Source organism: Chiloscyllium plagiosum, chromosome 4, assembly GCF_004010195.1.
Source record: "Chiloscyllium plagiosum isolate BGI_BamShark_2017 chromosome 4, ASM401019v2, whole genome shotgun sequence".
Lineage (NCBI taxonomy): Eukaryota > Metazoa > Chordata > Chondrichthyes > Orectolobiformes > Hemiscylliidae > Chiloscyllium > Chiloscyllium plagiosum.
This window is the reverse complement of record NC_057713.1, coordinates 104121049-104141752: the sequence shown is the minus strand read 5'-3', so window position 1 is coordinate 104141752 and position 20704 is coordinate 104121049. Positions and strand designations below refer to the sequence as shown.

General features: G+C 40.1%; 1 protein-coding gene across 8 annotated transcripts in view; it reads right to left on the bottom strand.

The window, feature by feature from the left end:
• LOC122549286 (calcium/calmodulin-dependent 3',5'-cyclic nucleotide phosphodiesterase 1A-like) overlaps window positions 1–20704 on the bottom strand; it is a 650398-nt gene that overhangs the window by 128587 nt on the left and 501107 nt on the right. For all 8 annotated transcript variants that reach the window (XR_006311479.1, XR_006311480.1, XM_043688810.1 and 5 more), the window contains 2 exons: window positions 12719–12819; window positions 2139–2267 (listed from right to left, as the gene is read on the bottom strand). Coding sequence is in view for 6 of the 8 variants with exons in the window: in XM_043688810.1 (XP_043544745.1) it covers window positions 2139–2267; window positions 12719–12819 (230 nt within the window). In the remaining 2 variants the exon portion in view is untranslated. The remainder of the gene's footprint in view (window positions 1–2138; window positions 2268–12718; window positions 12820–20704) is intronic.

Genomic DNA, 20704 nt, shown 5'->3' with positions numbered 1-20704 from the left:
GGATTGAGTATGAATATCAAACAGATAAAATAATGGTCTAGTTGGTCAGAATACAGTAAAAGAAATGAAAGTTTTCTTTATTCATTCATGGAGTCGCTGGATGGGCTATTTATTGCCCGTGGAGCAGGCGAATTGATGTTTCGGGCATACACAAAGTATCGATTCTCCTGCTTCTTGGATGCTGCTTCTTGAATGCTGTGCTTTTCCAGCACTACACTTTGCGACTCTGACTCTCCAGCATCTGGAGTCATCACTTTCTCCATTTATTGCCCATCCCTAGTTGCCTTTGACAAGGTGTAGTGAGCTAACTTCTTGAATCACTGCAGTTAATACTCTGTAGGTACACCCACAATATTGTTGGGGAGGGAGTTGCCGGCTTTTGACACACCGACACTGAAGGAATAGCAATACATTTCCACATCAGGATGACGAGTGACTTGGAGGGAAATGTACACTTTCTGCCACCCATGACCTTCCAAATGGAAATGGCTGTGGATGTAGAAGGTGTTTTCTAAGGAGTGTTGGTGAATTTTCACAGTGCATCGTGTTGATGCTACTGAGCATCAATGGTGGAGGGAGTGGATGTTTATGGATATGGTGTCAAGCTAGTGCAGTATTTTGTCCTGGATGATGACAAGATATCTGAGTGTGATTAGACTGCAAACATCCAGGCAAATGAGGAGTATTCAATCACACTCGTGACTTCTGCCTTGCAGCTGATGGACAGATTTTGGGGAGACAGGTAGTGAGTTACTTGCTGCAGTATTCCTAGCCTCTGACCTGCTCTTGAAATGTCAGTATTTATATGGCAAGTCCTGGTGAGTTTCTGGTCAATTGCAACACCTAAAATGTTGATTGTGGAGAAGTCAGTGATGGTAATTCCATTTAAATTCAAGGGACAATGGTTAGATTCTATCTTTTTAGAGATGATAATTGCCTGATATTTGTGTGTCATGAATGTTACTTGGCAATTTTCAGCCCGCTTGAATAATGTCCAGCTCTTGCTGCATTTAGACATGGACTTCTTCAATATTGAGGCATCACAAATGGTGCTGACCATTATACAATACCAGAGAACATCCCCACTTCTGACTATATTATAGAGGGAAGGTCATTGATGACACAACTGAAGGTGAATGGGCTCAGGACATTACTCTGAGGAAAATCTGGCATGGAACTGAAATGAACGACTTCCAACAACCACAACCATCATCCTATGCACCAGGTATGAAGTAAAAGTTGGAGTAGATGGCGTCACACCAGAACAAGTGGATAAGTTTGTTTATTTAGAACAAATGACAACAATAGGGATTCTAATTCTAAAAAAAAGATCGCAGTCATGATGCACAGGTTCGAAGAAGATAGAGATAGCCATAAGTAATTTTATGAGGTCAAAAAATGCATTGGAGAACCTGGGATTGCTGTCCTTGTAACCAAGGAAGTTTATGGAGTTTGATAGAAGTCTACAAGATAATAGTTGGTTTGGTTGAGGTGGACAAAGAAAAGCTGTTCCATCAGCAGATAGTGCAGCAACTAGGGAATACAATTTTAAAATTTTGGGAAAGAGCGTACATGGTGACTTGAGAAGAAACTTTCTAAGTGGAAATGATCTGGAATAAGAATAGTGATAACAGAGATGATCAATGATTTTACAAAAATTTAACGGGAATTTGGGGGAACCAATCTTGCAGAGCAATAGGAATTGAGAATGGAAATTGGACCAAATCAATTTCTCTGCATGGAGCCAGCATATAACTGATGGGCTAAATGGCTTTCATCTGTGCAGTTATACCTCTGTAACTCAATAGGCACCCCGGCCTCCCTGTCCCTAGTTTTGAGTCAATTTTGCTTTGAATAGCATGAAATGCCAAACAAGTGTATGGAGATGAATGTATTTATCCGTCATACATTCATTCACATTTGGACAAACTTGGCTTTCTTCAGCTAGGTTGGATACAGGAAACCAACAGGGATATTTTTGCCACTCCTATTTGCTCCAAATCTGCCAACGAATCCGAGAGCTGGGACTGTGGGAACACTGAGAAAGATTGCCGGTACATCTATTCATTTCAACCAAACAGCCTGGGGCTGATACAAAAGCAAAGAGCCTTCACTTATTACTGATCTCTATTTGTTACCTCCAATCATCCTTTGAAAGGTTGAACAGGATGTTCATTTCCTCATCATCTTGTAGCAGGCGATAAGTTGCACTGACATGATGACTCTCCTGTACTGCTCGGTCATTGTACAAAATAGCTGTATCAGACCTTCCAATTAAAAACAAACCAGTACATTAGTTCACACAAATCAACGTAAGGCATAACTACTCAATGTTGAATATAGTTTTAAAAACGAGTTCTCAGGTTCTGACCACCAAAGGTAGCAGTTGAATTTGTTTTTATTTAAATTCCAGCCAAGTTGTTTGACATCAGTGTTAAACATCCGTTTACACAGAGTCAGATAATTACTTTGTGCTCCATCCATTCCAGCAAAAAAGATCAAACAGAATTGACTTGCTACTATGCATCATAAATGGGATAATTGCATTCCATTCGATTATTAATATTCAATAAGCTTTACTCAGCTTGTATACTGTATTATATACTACGTGCTAAGATCTATGTTTCTGGATGATGGCATTATGACAGCAATAGTAGCATTATAGAGACTATTGCTGAAAACAGGGTAGAACCCCCAAGATACTGAAGAAGGGAGCAGTCAAGGTGAAAAGTTAGTGAGTTTTTTTGTTCCAATGAGGATTCTTAAAACTAAGAACAGACAATAGGAAGTTAACAACCATGCTTCTGAGTGAGAAGGCAAGCTTGGCATGGTGCATCAGTGAGTAACAGAGCTGTTTAAATGATCACCAAGAGAGACTCAAATGATTATCAAATGATAAAGATAGTAACTTGCGTCTATGGACAATATTATTTGACTACTTTGGAAACTGAGGAGCTATAGCCTTGATTCTATGACAAGCCAACTTATTAGCAACATTAACCAGTCATTAATTATATGTAGGAACTGATGAGGGCCATTCAGCCCACTGAGTCTGTTCTATCGTCCAGTGAGATCATGGTCAATCTGATAATGCTTAACTCCATTTGTCTGTCTTTTTCGCGTAAACCTTAATTATTAAATAACTATCTACCTCAGCCTTGAATATACTTAATGGCTTAGCCACTATAGCCCTCTGCAGTAAATAAGTCCACTGATTCACTACCCTCTGAGAAATGTAGTCTATCCTTATCCCTGTTCTAATCGTGTAACTCAGTACTCTTGAGATTAGAACTTCTGGTCCTAGATTATCCACAAATGGAGATGACCTTGCTGCATCTACCCTCAAGTCCCCTAAGGATAGTGTATGTTTCAATAAGGTTGTCTATCATTTTACTGTACTCCAATAATTACAGGTCTAACCTACTCAATCTTTGCTCATTTAACAATGCCTCATATCATAACATAACATAACATTAGGGTGGCACGGTGGTTCAGTGGTTAGCACTGCTGCCTCACAGCACCATGGACCCAGGTTCAATTCCAGCCACGGGCAAATCTCTGTGTGGAGTTTGCAGACACCCAGTGTCTGCGTGGGTTTCCTCCAGCTGCTCCGGTTTCCTCCCACTGTCCAAAGATGTGCAGGTTAGGTGAATTGGCTATGGTAAATTGCCCGTAGTGTTAGATTCATTAGTCAGGGATAAATGTAGGGGAATGGGTCTGGGTGGGTTGCTCTTCAGAGGGTCGGTATGGACTTGTTGGGCCGAAGGGCCTGTTCCCCATGCTGTAGGGAATCTAATCTAAAAAAAAAATAACATAAGAACTAGGAGCAGGAGTAGGCCATCTGACCCTTCGAGTCTGATCTGTCATTCAATAAGATCATGGCTGATCTTTTTGTGGCCTCAGCTCCACTTACGCAATCTCGAACCGTAACCCTTAATTCCATTACTGTTAAAAATAAATCTATTTCAGCTTTAAAAACATTTACTGAAGTAGTGTCAAACTACTTACATAGAATTCCATAGATTCACAACCTTCTCAATGAAGTTCCTTCTCAATTCAGTCATAAATCTGTTCCCCCGAATTCTGAAGCTTTGCACTCTTGTCCTAGTTTCATTCACCAATGGAAACATCCTCTTTACATCTATCTTATCTATTGCCTTCATAATTTTATATGTTTCTATAAGATTCCCCCCTCATACTTCTAAATTCCAATGAATATAGTCCCTTTCTACTCAGTCTCTCCACATAAGGCAACCCCCCCCACCCCCAATTTCATCCCTAGGATTAAATGAGTAAACTTCCTCTGGACCACCTCTAATGCCAAACATCTTTTCTTGGCTAGGTGGACCAAAATAGTTCACAGCATTGCAAGTGTGGTCCAAGTCATGCCTTGTATAGTTTTAACAAGGTTTCCTTATTTTTCTCTTTGAAATAAAGGCCGACATTTCATTTTCTTTCCCTACTAATTGCTGAACTTGGGTGTTAGCACTTTGGAGTTTGTGCACAAGGACTCACAAATCCCTCTCTGCTGTAGTTTTCTGAAATCATTCCTCACTTCAACAATTTTCAGCTTGTTTATTTTCCCCACTGAAATACATAATCTCATGTTTTCACACATTATATTTCATCTGCCAAGTTTTTGCCCACTCGCTCCACCTGTCTAGATCCCTCTGCAGACTCTATATCATCCTCACTACTTGCCCTTTTGTATCATCTGCCATAATAAAGATTTGGTCACTTGAAATATTGATTGGTCACTGGTAATACTGACCAGTCTTTCACAAGACTGATGGTCATTTATAACACTTGCTGGTTACTGGTAATTATGACCTACCATATGCTACCACACCTTCTTGGTATACAATAGAAACTGTATTTTCATTGGTTTAAAACAAATTTCAATACAAAAATAATCTGGAACCAATCTATGTTTTAAAATGAAAACTTAATTTCCTACATACACGTGATTTTCTTAAACCCTCACAAGGTTTAGAATGAAAAGATAAATAATTATCATATTTGTAGTACAGATTCAGCTCAGAAGATGTTTTCAGTACATGTTTGTGGGAACAAAGTATTAACTTTGACGGGCATTGAATTATCGGCATTTACCACTTTATGCAATGTGGTATTTTGGCACTCAATGAACCCAATGTCACATGAGAGAATAGAAGATGCTGTGATGAAACAAAACATTCAAGGTCCCATTACTGGGAACCATTCCACTTATTTTTAAAGATTTCATCGAGATTTAATATTTTTATGAACTACTAATTACACTGTCAGAACGAAAGAAAGAAATGAATCACAGCTTGCAGAATCAGCACCACTGTGGTATTGCTTGATCTCTACAGAAATTTTAACCTGGGTTGAATGAATTCTGCAGAATAAATAAATCATATAATGACACTTTATTCCTTCCTAGAATGCAGCTGATACAGGAAAGCATATAATTTACTGGCCCTCACAAGATGGTAATGGAAGGTCATCTCCTTGATCCACTGCTGTTTTGTATAAAAACAACAGTGGTTCATAAAACTCAGCACCCTGCCAGGCCACTTTAAAGTAGGGCAGAAGTCAAATGCAAACTGTGGGAGATGATGACATAGTGATAATGTCACTGGTTTAATAACCTAGAGGCCTCAGCTAATACCCTGCAGATATGTGTTCAAATCCCACATCAGCTGGTGAAATTTAAATTCTATTAATACTTAGCCTCAGTAATGGGGAGCATAAATTGTCATTAAAAAAACTACTTTACCAATGAAATTTGTTATCTTTATCTTATTTGGCCCATATGTAACTCCAGACTATGAGCAAAGTGGCTGTCTCTTAACTGCCACTTGAAGTGATTTTGCCTTTTCTCAGTTCAAAGGGCAGCTCTAACACATAACTCTTCCAGAAAACTTAAGATAACCCACTAGGGACAGTGTGGGATATAGGTAAAGCAGTGTTACTTCTACAATCATAATAGCTTATGCAAGGTAAATGAACTCACACCAGTGTATAATTGTTTCAGCCAAGAGCTGAGTTAACAAGAATGAAAACTATGTGAAGGAAATATATAATTGATTTTGTATTAGCTAAAATGTGCATACAAGAATGAAATATGCCTGCAAACAATGGTAGATGTTACAGACAAATAGATAAGGTGCTGTGAGGGGAGGGGGTTAAGATAGATATGCCTGTACAACAGTTACAAGCATCTGTTTCCCGCTTCAGCGAAAAAAAACACAATCAAGAGGTCATAAGGTCCAGTATGGGCAAAGAATAAAAGGAAATGTTGCTTTGGCAAGCACGGAAACAGATGGCAGTGAAGAAGAATATATATCAATAAGACCACAGAGGGAGGTAGTCAAACGGCCTTGTGAAGCCACAGACAAGGCAGATGAGTTCAGAGATAAACAAGAGTAGTGGGCGTCAGGCTTAGAGCAGTGGGAAATGTAAACAGAGGAGGAGCAATGGGAGGAGGGAAGAGAAACGAATTACATAAATATTGTGTACTCGTTAAACTCGGGGTGTGTGTGTGTGCCTACCTTGTAAATAGTAGACACCACACCCCTTTTGCAAGAGGGTAATAAACAATACTACTGCTTCAGATCTTGTCTCGGACTGAAATTATTGAAGTGAGTGAGCTTTGTTTCTCACAATTGGGGGCCGTCCGGGATATTCTTCCACCGCCGGGGGCGGGGGGGGGGGTTGGCTGGCCCTGGCCACTGGGAGGATGCGTCCCGTTCCCGATTGACGAGCGGTCCCATGTCCCGGTTTGGTCTGCTCCCTTGTGCGACTGGTACAAATCCCACAAGAGAGACATCTGAATCAGACAGTGAAAGGAGGTTGATAGAAAATACGGCAAAAAGAGGCCAGGCAACTCTGTGCACAGACCAAGGTAAGAAAATTGACTTTTAAGTACTGCCTTGATGGCCGGGATTGAGTTTTAGTACTTAATAAGGGACTAACGAAGGAACTCAATATGGGCTGTGCCGTGGGTAAGGAAAAGGCCTCCGAGAAAACAAAAGAAAAAGACAATGGAAATGGAGGCGATGTCCCTGACAACATAGCTCCAGAACGTCCATTGGGCAGGATGTTGTGGAATTGGAAAAATAATACTTGTACAAGGGTAAAAGATAGGAAAACGATGATTAAATATTGTTGCTTTGTATGGACTAACGAATCCATTCTTCATCCCGCTGTCTTCTGGCCAAAGTACGGGTCAGACGAAGATTGGGTTTGTAAATATTTGAATTTATATATATCAATGGAAAACAGCCTTACAATCAGGAGGAATCTGATTATGCTTCAAGTCGGAAGGGCTAGTAGCTGAAGGGCTACTGAGGGGAAACTTTGTAACTAAATCATGGCCAGACATCCAGAAAAATATTCAAAAGATAGAGGGATGAAGCGAGGAGCACCGAGAGATGTTGTTGTGGGAAGCTCAGAAAGTGTCTGTAAGATATTGTGTGTGAGAGAGAGAAAAGAGCTGTACAGCTGGTAGAAAGTTTAACCCTTTGTGATTTGGTTTGAATGCACATTTGTTTGTTGGTGATTGAGTGTTTGTGCTTTGTTCCCTGGAGCTTGAGAACCAGGACTGTTTTGAATCTGATTTTTATTATGGAAATTTAACATGATTTCTTTTAAGGTTAAGGATTTTACAGTGACTATGAAATAAAATGTTAACTCCTGTTCTTTTTACAGGTCATGACTGCCTTCCTATCAGTTTCTGACTAATCTCTTTTATCCTTACATAAAAGCGATTTATGGAGGACAGTTGAAGTTTCAGTTCAACATTAGATTGTAATATATATTTTAAAAAATCCTATGGTTAATATCTGTGACCTTGGATTTGGCCATTATTCATGCATTACAAGTTTTTTTTTCTAACTTGAATAGACAAATCCTTTTAAGGTAGCTCCGGTTATTTCACGACCTATAACATTGTAATTGAGCAATGACTGGTCAGGACTATTTAAGAAATATAATTTTGGATTTAAATTAAGGGACTAAAACTGAGTAATTATAGTGGATTTCAAAGTTGGGAACTGTATGCATTTTACATTTTAAATATTAATTACTGAATAAATGAATTTATAATATATAAATACATATTTACAAGTTAGGAACAGGCTTTAAAGTTAGACAAGCATAAATTGAATTGGTATTTGATGTTATGGCAGCAAGAAATATTGCAATATTTCTTAAAAAAAAATGTTTTTCAAGGTCTAAACAAAACATTGGGTGATGAAGAATGGCAATTAGGTGGCCCTAAGACTGTTCAGTTGGTTAAATCGGGTCAGCAATTGATCTGGCAATGTAATATGAGAAGTAGAAACAAAAGGCAAAAATAATGATAAACCACGGTTGATGAGATAGTAAAGAAAACGACAAAACTAAAAGGAGAAATATATTGGAATGGTCGGGGACAAGATGTTAAGGGGTCTGGTGGACAGGAACAAGGATAAAAGTGGAAATCCCCACAGGCGGGATGTTATTACTGTGGAAAGACAGGTCACTTAAAGAGAGAGTGTCCAGATCTGAAAAAGGAAGCAAAGGCAGTGCCGTTTATGAATTTTGATGAAGAATAGGGTGTCAGGGTTTCCTGCCCCCGAGGACCCACCAGGAACCCTTGATAAATTTAAAGGTGGGACTTTATAAAGAGGACGGAGTTTTTCTAGTCGATACGGGGTCAGCAAGGTCGTCCTTAAATTTTAAGCCCAAGGCAGCGGGAACAAAAGAGTTAATTGGATTGGGGCGACGGTTTTGTGATGAGAGGTACTAAGAGTCAGTTTTGCGCTCATGGCAAGATACTGCCACCAAAATTGGGGATTGAATTAACTGCAAAGGGTGCTATGAAATCTGTTGAGGTTCTTAAAAATGAATGTGCTCGAGCAAAATAATTACAGAAACGGAATGAGAAGTCACAAGTGACTAGTAAACAAACTGTAACAGCAATTACAGTTTTAAAAATGTTTTAGTAATTTGTTGCATTTCCACCCTGAATTACAGAGTGATTTTTATATTTATATAATATATAATTAATAATTAATAGTTATAATAAATCGATTGTGTTAGCCTGAATCAATATTAATTGGCAGGATTTCTTCACACATTCTCAGTGACCTGTCATATTGATTCATGGTTAATTTAAAACATGACTGCATTAATTCATTGTTAATTAAAGAATGGAAAGCTACATTACTGGCTGATGAGGTAACAAAAGAAGCAGCCCTGAATCCACAGGAAGCAGTGGTTTATTCCTTAATACCTACTGTCCCAGGTCCTCAGGAAGCTCCTATCTCTGGCCACTCCCAATCCCAGAAACTAAAGATTTGTTCTTAAAGAAGTATATACTGGGCTTGTCCTCCTCTTTGTCTTTCCTCAGGAAACAGGATTTATTGGCACCGACTCCGCCCCTTGAATTCGCTGTTCATCCGATCCGACCGGGAGATTAGGTCTTAGTAAAATCATGGACAGAGACTAAATTGCAACTGGACTGGGAAGGGCCGTACCAGGCTCTCTTAACTACTGAAACAGCGTTAAGAATGGCAGAAAAAGGCTGGACTCACTACACTCTGATCAAAGGGCCAGTGGAACCTCTAGTTGAGGAAGAAGCCTGGACAGCCGAATTAACGCAAGAACCGCTGAAACTCAGGCTAAAGAGACTTTGAGTAACCGACTATACAGTGGCGACACGAGCGCGGGATTATTTCTGTAGGATTGTATATTAAGTCTTTTGGTACTTCAGCATGATTTTTAGAATGCTGGGGATGCTTAGGGTTATGATACAAGCTCTCTTAGTATTGGGATTTTGACAAACATTATTTTCATACGTGTTATTAATGGTCCCTGAGTTGGATAATCCGCAAGTAATAGATGCATGCAGCTTAGTAAATTGTGGAGATGTAGATAATCAGAGACAGTACAGCAGCTCAGAGATACATCTTAAGTCCTACGGGAATGGCACTTGGTATAATGGTCTTGTTACAGTACACTGGGCCCCCTTCCAACCAGCTCTCGATTGTCCTGATAAAAAGTGTAACCCAATATACCTAACGATAAAGAAAACCACAAGGCACGAAGTGATTCGGGGGGGGAGGGGCACCTATGATATACAATTAAATGAAACATTTGGGATAGAAATGAAAGCAAACGGGAAGGATTTCTCAGGCTGTTGTTTTCGAATTAGCATAGGAAAGGGAAAACAGACAGAATTACTGGATAATAAGATTCAACCTTTCACCCCTCCCGATGACCATAAAGTGGTAAATATTATAGAGGTGAAGGACTTGAAGCAGACCAGTGAAATAGAAACAGGATATGGGGATGCAAATGCCTGGGTTGAATGGGTAAAAAGTCAAAACAAGAGCAATTGTTATGCATGTGCTTCTGGTAGACCTGTGGCCTAAGTAGTTCCCTTTCGGCTCGGGTGGAAGTGAGACAGGAAGGGCATGAAATGTATGATAGCCTATCAGAATGAGACTGCATGGAATGATAGGAACTGTACCTCCCTATCTCTGATGTTGCCTCCATTTGGAGAAGAAAGATTTAAAAGCGCCCCCCCTACGTTTTCAGCCACAGTTGGAAATCACACGTTGTGTGTGTGTCGGCAAGGTACAAATCAGTCCAGAGACTTTGTGTGTGTCGGCAAGGTACAAATCAGTCCAGAGACTTGGGGGAGCAGAGATTAAGAATGTCACTGAAACGGACAAGGGAGGGAACTACTCAGCACTGAAGGTTCCCTGAGCGGATCTGTAGTGGTACTGTGGAGGCAAAATATTGAGACCCACCCTACTTCCGAATTGGAGAGGGATATGTGGAATTGTACAATTGGCAATTCCATTTACCCTGGCATTTGAGAAGGTAAAAGATAGTAGAGAAAAAGGAAAGGAGTAAGAGATCACGGTTAGACACCTCCTTTGATGACAGGATTTATCTAGACTCTATAGGAGTTCCAAGCAGTGGGGTACCTGATGAGTTCAAGGCTCGCAACCAGATTGCAGCAGGCTTTGAGCCAGCTCTCTTCTGCTGGGTAGCAATTAATAAAAATGTAGATTGGATAAATTACATTTTCTATAATCAGCAGCGATTTATAAATTATACAAGAGATGCGGTTAAAGGAATATCAGAACAGCTTGATGCGACAAGTAGGATGGCATGGGAAAACAGAATGGCCCTTGATATGACATTAGCGGAAAAAGGGTGTGTGTGTGTGTGATGTTAGGAGGAAGCTGTTGTACCTTTATCCCTAATAACACTGCACCTGATGGTTCAATTACTCGGGCCTTAAGGGGATTGACTACCTTAGCAGAGGAACTGGCTGAGAATTCAGAAGTAGACACATCTCTCACAGGATGGCTTGAATCTTGGTTTGGAAAATTGAAGGGGGGGTGGTTTCCATCCTTACTTCCCTAATAGTAGCAGCCGGGGTATTGGTAGCCATTGGCTGTTGCATCATACCCTGTATATGAGGGCTCACCCAAAGACTGATTGAGACAGCCATAATGAAACAGATGCCCCTAAAAGGGAATCAGGCAGAGGAACTTTATCTATCAAATAATGAGGGGATGAGTGAGACCAAGATGGATGAAGTTTCTGAAATGATGCTTGTGAATTTTGGGGGCAATGCTCAAAAGAAAAATGCAGAAGATAACAAATGATAATTAAAGAAAAAGGGGGAAATTGTGGGATATAGGTAAAGCAGTGTTACTTCTACAATCATAATTGCTTATGCAAGGTAAATGATCTCACACCAGTGTATAATTGTTTCAGACAAGAGCTGAGTTAACAATAATGAAAACTATGTGGAGGAAATATATAATTGATTTTGTATTAGCTAAAATGTGCATACAAGAATGAAATGTGCCTACAAACAATGGTAGATGTTACAGACAAATAGATCTGTTTCCCGCTTCAGCAAAAAAAAACACAATCAAGAGGTCATAAGGCCCAGTATGGGCAAAGAATAAAAGGAAATATTGCTTTGGCAAGCACGGAAACAGATGGCAGTGAAGAAGGATATAAGACCACAGAGGGAGGTAGTCAAACGGCCTTGTGAAGCCAGAGATAAACATTTTGTCACGGACAAGGCGGATGAGTTCAGAGATAAACAATAGTAGTGGGCGTCAGTCTTAGAGTAGTGGGAAATGTAAACAGAGGAGGAGCAATGGGAGGAGGGAAGAGAAACGAATTACATAAATATTGTGTACTTGTTAAACTCGGTGTGTGTGTGACTACCTAGTAAATAGTAGACACCACACCCCTCTTGCAAGCGTAATAAACAATACTACTGCTTCAGATCTTGTCTCGGACTGAAATTATTGAAGTGAGTGAGCTTCGTTTCTCACAGACAGCAAATTCTTTCTCCTGAAGGACATTTGTGAAACTCCTGGCCACTTGCTTGGTAACCTTTTGGAATGTCAGTTTTCCAATCATCAGATTTAAGTTAATTTCACAAGCTAACGCAGTGGGATTTGAACTCATAGAACTGAATTGTATCAGCCTCTGGTTAGTAGGAACAGAGATGGAGACACCTGTAAGTTAGTGGGAGGGCCACTTCAGCACAGCATCATGACTTGATGAGGCATGAAAATAGTGAACAAAGCACTAACAGTAAGAATTCAGCATGAGCTTTCCAACATTAATTGAAAGGAAGATTTGTCTGAGCAACAAGCCATAAACAAGTTTTCTACGGAAGAAAGTAAATGATTAATCTCGAAGTTACCTGGTCTGGATGTGGAAATTATTTGTCATTCCTGTGTGCTCATAGTCATGAATAGCAGCTGCAAATAGCATGGCGAAGATTTCCAGTTCTGTCATCCAGTGCTATAAAAATCAATCAAATGGAAAACAGATAATGAACTGTTCTTATTGTAGATTCAAGCAAAAGGTTCACCTGCTGATTTAGTGCATCAACCGAGAATCCACGTGCACATTAACAATACTGAACTCTCACAGCACACAACAACAACCTGGGAAATTGCATTTCAAACTTTTTTTTATGCAGGGAGATGTGGGTTCATACATGTAACAGAAATCCAGAATGACTTGCATTCATACAGTGCTGCATCAAACTGTCTGCAAGACTCTGTCTGAATACGCCATTACAGTGTGTACAACAGCAATGTGTATGTTTACCATGTGCACTAAATTAACGTGTACTCTATCACTATGTATGAAATACATCAGTGTGTTGGAGGTCTTATGTTCACAGATTTGTTTGACCCTGGTTTTCATATTGCTCCAACATGTCAGGGAAATGAAGAAGAATATTTGAAGAGGAAAGTCTGATGTTAATGCCACAGTTCAACAAGGAGGATTGACAACCCAAGCTCCTACATGCTTCAGAAACATGAAATGACCTATAACAGACACCCACAGCACTGCTGAAATATCATCAGTAGTGCCTTCACAAGATCCTTCAAATCCTGGGGCAAGAAAGGCAGGTCAATAGCAGCATCCTGTGCCTGAGAAGGCTCATGCAGCATGTCTCAATGACTACCGCCCAGTGGCCCTAACTTCAGTGGTCATGAAGAGCTTCGAAAGGCTGGTCATGGCATTAATCAACTCCAACCTCCCCACTACTCTTGACCCACTCCAATTTGCCTATTGGACCAACAGATCCACGTCAGATCACTCCTCCCCAGAACATCTTGACACCCAAGAACAGCCAATTAAGAATCTTACTCATTGACTACAGTTCAGCCTTCGACACTATTATCCCCTTGAGACTGATTACTAAACTTCATAATCTCAGATTAAGCCCTGCTCTCTGCAATTGGATCCTCAGTTTCCTGACCCACAGGCACAATCAGTGAAGACTGGGGGCAATATTTCATCCTCACTAACACTCAACACTCGAGCCGCCCCCAGGGTGCGTACTCTGCCCCCTACTATACTCGCTGTAAACTCATGACTGCGTCACCAAATACCAGACTAATGCCATTTACCAGTTCACTGATGACACCACCATAGTCGGTCGAATCTCAGATAGCAACAAAACAGACTACAGACGGGAGGTGGAAGACCTGGAAAAACGGTGCACTGAGAACAACCTGGCTGTCAATGCCAGCAAAACCAAGGAACTCATTATTGACATTTGGCAGAATGTTACTCATGCCCCCCTACACACTAACAGCACAGAGGTGGAATGAGTGGAGAGTCTCAAGCTCCTAGGAGTGGTCATCAACAACAAGCTTTCTTGGACTCTTCATGTGAACGCACTGGTTACAAAGGCCCAACGTTTCTTCTTCTTCTTCAGGCAGCTGAGAAAATTTAGCATGACGGTGAATACCCTTGCCAACTTTTATAGGTGCGCCATTGAGAGCATTCTGTCTGGATGTATCACTACCTGGTATGGCAACTGTACCATTCAAGATCAGAGACAGTAACAGAGAGTGGTGAACTCGGCCTGGACATTCACAAAGGTCAACCTCCCATCTTTGGAATCAATCTACCAGCCCCGCTGTCAAGGAAAGGCAGCCAGCATTCTCAAAGATCCATTCAACCCTGGCAATGCTTTTCTACAACCTCTACCATTGGGGAGAAGGTAGAGAAGCCTGAGCACACACACCAGTCCATTTCAAAACAGTTTCTACCCTATTGTTGTTAGAATACTGAATGGAATCTTAAACTCTTAGCATTTGCCTGTACCTGTGCTTTTGTTTAGCTGCTGTTTACCTATTATTCACTTATCTATGCTATTTAACTCTGTGATCTGCCTGTATTGCTCACAAGACAAAGCTTTTCACTGTGCCTCAGTACATGTGACAATAAATTCAATTCAATTCAATTCAATTCAACCTCTCCCAAGACAAAATGCTCAGTATCAAATTAATCATTACTCAGAACCAGCTCGGCTGGATAGGACACATCGATAACAAGTCTAATTCCAGACTCTGAAGCATCTTCTCTATTCAGAGCACAGCCATGACAAGAAACTCCTGAGAAGAAACTGAAACTGCTTTAGGGATCTCTTCATAGCATTCATTAGCAGTGAAACATTTCTGCCAAGTAGAGGGAAACCCTAATTTGTGAAAAGCAAAATGGAGTTGGTTATTTTGGAAAGCACTAGAACTTAGAAAAGAGATAGAATAATCAGGATATGAACGTAGTTTTAAGAGACAAAATACATCAGTTCGTGATATCAAAGCATGTGTGCTACATCAGTGTGAGTACACTGTCACAGAGTATTTATTACATCAGGGTTTACAACCTTCTGCAGAATGTGTATTACCTCATGGTGTGAAACTGTTAGTCTGTACTACATTACTGTGTACATATGCATCTAAGTATTGCTACAAAATGTACACTACCACAATACGTAAACACTATTGCTGAATGTGTATATATCAGTTTGTGCACACTGTTATGGAGTATGCAATGCATCAGTATGTGTACATCATTGCAGAGTGTCTATTATATTAGATATGCACATGGTTATGGAATGTGTATTACAACAATTGTATACACACTGCTATAGAGTGTGTAGGACCTCACTGTTAAAAAGTAAAATACAGCAGTGACTAAACTGGTGGTGTGTACTACATCACTACATATATACTCCCATAGATCATGCAATACATTAGTGCGTATATACTGTTATGGAGCATCTGGTCTTTCATTCCAGATCAATGTTTAGGGACTTCTCTGGAGTGTTCAGATGACAACAGGTTAGTTACCCATTGGAAGTTTCAACTTCCAGGGCCATTTCCTCATATTCAGTGTTCAAGACTTCTGAAGAGTCCTTACACAAATCGTACATTTGATTGTGGGCCATCTAAGGACAAAAGATCTGAACCCAAGTTCCATTAGGTTCTCGTATCAGGGCTGGGTTACTGCTGGTCAGAGAATCAGAGCTAAATGTATTGTACATCTGCCTGTGGTCTACAGTTCCCTTGTGAGTGATGCATCATTTACAACAGCATGATTTATACAAGATCATTGGTTGAGATAAAGGATTCACTTAGCATTCAAAGGAAAGCTGGGAATAATTTATTTCTGGTTTGTGGGCGGCACGGTGGCACAGTGGTTAGCACTGCTGTCTCACAGCGCCAGAGACCCGGGTTCAATTCCCGCCTCAGGCGACTGAGTGTGTAGAGCTTTCACGTTCTCCCCGTGTCTGCGTGGGTTTCCTCCGGGTGCTCCGGTTTCCTCCCACAGTCCAAAGATGTGCAGGTTAGGTGAATTGGCCATGCTAAATTGCCCATAGTGTTAGGTAAGGGGTAAATGTAGGGGTATGGGTGGGTTGCGCTTTGGCGGGGCGGTGTGGACTTGTTGGGCCGAAGGGCCTGTTTCCACACTGTAAGTAATCTAATCTAATCTAATCTAATCTAATCCAATCTAATCAACCATGTTAAACTCTACGATGTTCTCTATGAATTCTTATATTTTCCTTCCCACCTCAGTCACCTATTCACTATAAACAATTCTCCCTTAGTTATGATGGCACATCAAGCATGGAGTTTCGTCAAATATATATTTTTAAAGGACATCAAATAACCTGTTCACAAAGTGGCTTTTATATAGATTTTTTTGCATTTTGGTCAAGTTACCATTTTAGCTTTTTATATCATTTAGTCCTTTGCTAACAATTCAGAACAGATTTTCTAAATGAATTTTTTTAGCCAGTAATTTCACCTGCCAGAGGTTTCTATCAGGGTAACCAAAATAGATTCAAACAACATTCATAAATAACAGCATGGTAAAACTCAAGGTCAAAACTTAAGGTTCTTTACTCAGAGAGTTATGAATACATGGAATGCATTGCAAGCGGTGGTGGTAGAAGCAGAGTCATCAGGGACATTTAAGTGACTGCTGGACATGCACATGGATAGCAGTGAATTGAGTGGTGCACAGGTTAAGTTATTTTATTTCACATTAGGAATAATCCTCAGCACAACATCGTGGGCCAAAAGGCCTGTTCTGTGCTGTATGTTTCTATGTTTTATGTATCATATTTACCAAATTTGCTGTAAATTGTCCTTTGTAACTGAAGTGGATTCTACTATCCAGTGCTGAACCTAATCTCTGGAGACATAACTGATGTGTTCATATCAGTTGTTTCCTTTGGACTCAAGAGCAAAGGACTGATATTGTTGCATATAATGTGAAAAGGCCTGATTGAAATGTGATGTGTTGTGTTTGGGGATGTGAATTGCCTGAGACCAATCTTTGACAAATGGGAAAAGATAGCGCCTGACAAACCTTAAAAGACTTCCAAATGATTAAAACAAATTATTTAATTCACACATTGAAGAACATTTACATTCTGGAATTGTGAGTGAGGCAAAAGTCATCATTCAAAGTACTTAGGGTGCATTGGTCCTGTAATTAATTCACACAATATGTTACTGATATGAAAATACTGTTATGCCTCACTGATGCAGCACATGGAAAGTCAAGACTGGATATTCCCAGAGTCATCACAAAAGTTAAATATTTTATAAAATTATACAGAATTCCCTCAGTTACCTGGTTTTAAGACCGGGTTGACAGAATACATACACCTCTCTTCTATACTTAATGAGAATAACTATCTATTCCAAATAATTACATTCTAGCTACAGATGAACAATTGTGAACAGTTATACATAACTCTACTAATTAATGCACAATTCCTCATAAAATCCCTTGCAAAATCTCCCCTAAGACAGACAAGCACAAACAGGGTGTGATGGGAAGAGGCAGTTCAATGTTGAGATGTTCCTTTGGACTTATCAGGTCATGCTGCTTCTTGATTCTCTTTCTACAGGTTTGTTCACTTGTTTGCAGAAGGCACTTGGTGGACGGTTCACACTTAGAGAGTATTTGGCTTTGTGGTTAAGAGCCACAGTTTACAGTAACTGGTGAGGGAAAAATAAATTGGCTTTCTTCAGGCTTAAGATGTTTCTTTTCTCTGGCGGATAAGAGAGAGCTCGTGGAGATCCAGTTGTTTTTCCTAATCATTCACACTCCTAAGCTGTTCATATACCTGAGAGGCAATCATGCTTTTGTTGGCAGGTAGAATGTCTTGTCACTAGTCCCCACACCAATCAGCCACTTTTTGCTAGCCAAAGCTTTACTCATTGAACATAGAACATTACAGCGCAGTACAGGCCCTTTGGCCCTCGATGTTGCGCAGACCTGTGGAACCAATCTGAAGCCCATCTAACCTACACTACTCCATTCTGATCCATACGACTATTCAATGACCATTTCAATGCCCTTAAAGTTGGCGAGTCTACTACTGTTTCAGGCAGTCCATTCCACGTCCCTACTGCTCTCTGAGGAAAGAAACTACCTCTGACATCTGTCCGATATCAATTACCCTTCAATTTAAAGCTATGTCCCCTCATGCTAGCCATCACCATCCAAGGAAAAAGACTCTCACTGTCCAACCTATCTAACCCTCTGATTTTCTTATATGTCTCAATTAAGTCACCTCTCAACCTTCTCTCTAATGAAAACAGCCTCAAGTCCCTCAGTCTTTCCTTGTAAGACCTTCCTTCCATAACAGGCAACATTCTAGTAAATCTCCTCTGAACCCTTTCCAAAGCCTCCACATCCTTCTTATAAGGCGGTGACCAGAACTGTACACAATACTCCAAGTGCGGCTGCACCAGAGCTTTGTATAGTTGCAGCATGACCTCAAGATTCCAAAATTGTCTTACACAGCCCTTGGTGCCAGCTTGTCTACACAAGGCTTTCACATCTGCTTGAACAAACAGTTATGTAAACCGTCTTTACAATGAGTAACAGGTTACTTGTTTTAAAGAAAAATAAGTTAAAGAAAAGTGTCAATCCTTGTTTTTTAAACAGCTCTTTTTTCTATTTCAGTTCCAATCAATAATACAGGAAGATAGAAGGGTATAGACTTTACAATACTCTGCAGTGCAATGCAATAAACCTGCAATTTTAGCTGATCTGCATGTTAACATCTCGCTCCACTGGTGCAGAAGGACAAAGTAAAATTTCTGATGGAAGAAATTACCAAGTTATTCAGTTTTATTTTGTTTCCACCCATTCAGGCCCCCTGCAAATCTTGATGTGACATCATCAACGTACACAGTAAATTATGAAGAAGGATGGGAGAGATCAATTAGATGTAAAGTTATTACATTGGAATAATTTGCACAATTGTTTGCTTTCTTTATGGAGATACAATGTACTGTTAAGCTTTGTTTTCATTCCAATACTCTTCCATTTTATTTGGAGTTTTTTTCTTTTGTGAAGCTGAGGTGATTTGAGGGCAGTATTTATACTTCGTCCGGGTTGGGGGGGGGGGGGAGAGAACAGTCACAACACAGACACTGGAGTTGGGAAAACGGTGGGACAAATACAGTTTAGGAGAAAAACTAAAGTACAACACTGAGAACCTCATTCAGCACTATGAGAGATAGAAAAAAAGAGAAAAAACAAAAAGGGAGAAAAAATAAAAGTAGCACAGAGAAAGAAAGGGAGATAGAGGAAGATAAAAAAAGAGAAGGAACCAGAGAGCAGAATAAGTTTAAAAAAATACAGAGAAAGGGAGAAAAGAGAGTAGGTAAAAAAGTGGAACAGACTGCCAGAGAAAAGCAGATAAAATTTTCACTTCCATCACTTGATGTTAATGGGACAGTAAATATCTTATTGACCTATTGATGCTGACAGAGTGTTTGGTGACATTTTGACAGAAATCTACCCTTGTACAGGTGAAACAGGACTGAAGGTCAGTTGTGAACAAGTCAGTGTGCTATACCCCTGTTTTGTTATTTTGATTGGAATTGATAGTGTGTCATATTCATGTGAACCACCTTCATGATCATTGAAGGAAAAAGAGATCCAATTAAGATAAGCTTCAAGTATTTGTACTCTTGGTCTTCCAAGCCATACTAAATTAATCTGGCCAGTTGCATCATAAGGTGCCTTGCTGTTGACAGCCACTTGAGTCTACCTTTCTCACAGATGTAGCAGTGAAAGACTTCCATCCAGTAATCTGTCTGAATCCTCACCCACCATCACCATGTTAATGAGGTTAATGGTCAACTGGAACTGCCTCTTCTTCATATATACATGAAATTGGTTAACAAACTTTGCCAGTTGGTTTCCTAAATGTTCAATGAAGCCCAGAAAGACAGAGGGAGAAATACAGAGACAAACAGGGGCGAAGAAAGACAAAGAAAATTAAAGAGATAAACACTGATACAGGGATAGAAAGAGAAGAGACAGAGAGAGACAAAGATATTTCGACAGACAAACAGAGAAATAGAGAAAAAAATAAAAGCAAAAATCCAAAATAGATAAAAATAGAGTAACAGAGGAGCAAAAATAGAGGAGGAGGTCACAAACAAGCACTCAATAATAATTTAATTATGTAATTCTGCACATAGTCATAGAGTCATAGAGATGTACAGCATGGAAGAGACCCTTTGGTCCAACCCGTCCATTCCGACCACAAATCCCAACCCAATCTAGTCCTACCTGCCAGCACCTGGCCCATATCCCTCCAAACCCTTCCTATTCATATACACATCCTTAAATGTTGCAATTGTACCAGCCTCCACCACATCCTCTGGCAGCTCATTCCATACATGTACCACCCTCTGCATGAAAAAGTTGCCACTTAGGTCTCTTTTATATCGTTCCCCTCTCACCCTAAACCTATGCCCTCTAGTTCTGGACTCCCCCACCCCAGGGAAAAGACTTTGTCTATTTATCCTATCCATGCCCCTCTTAATTTTGTAAACCTCTA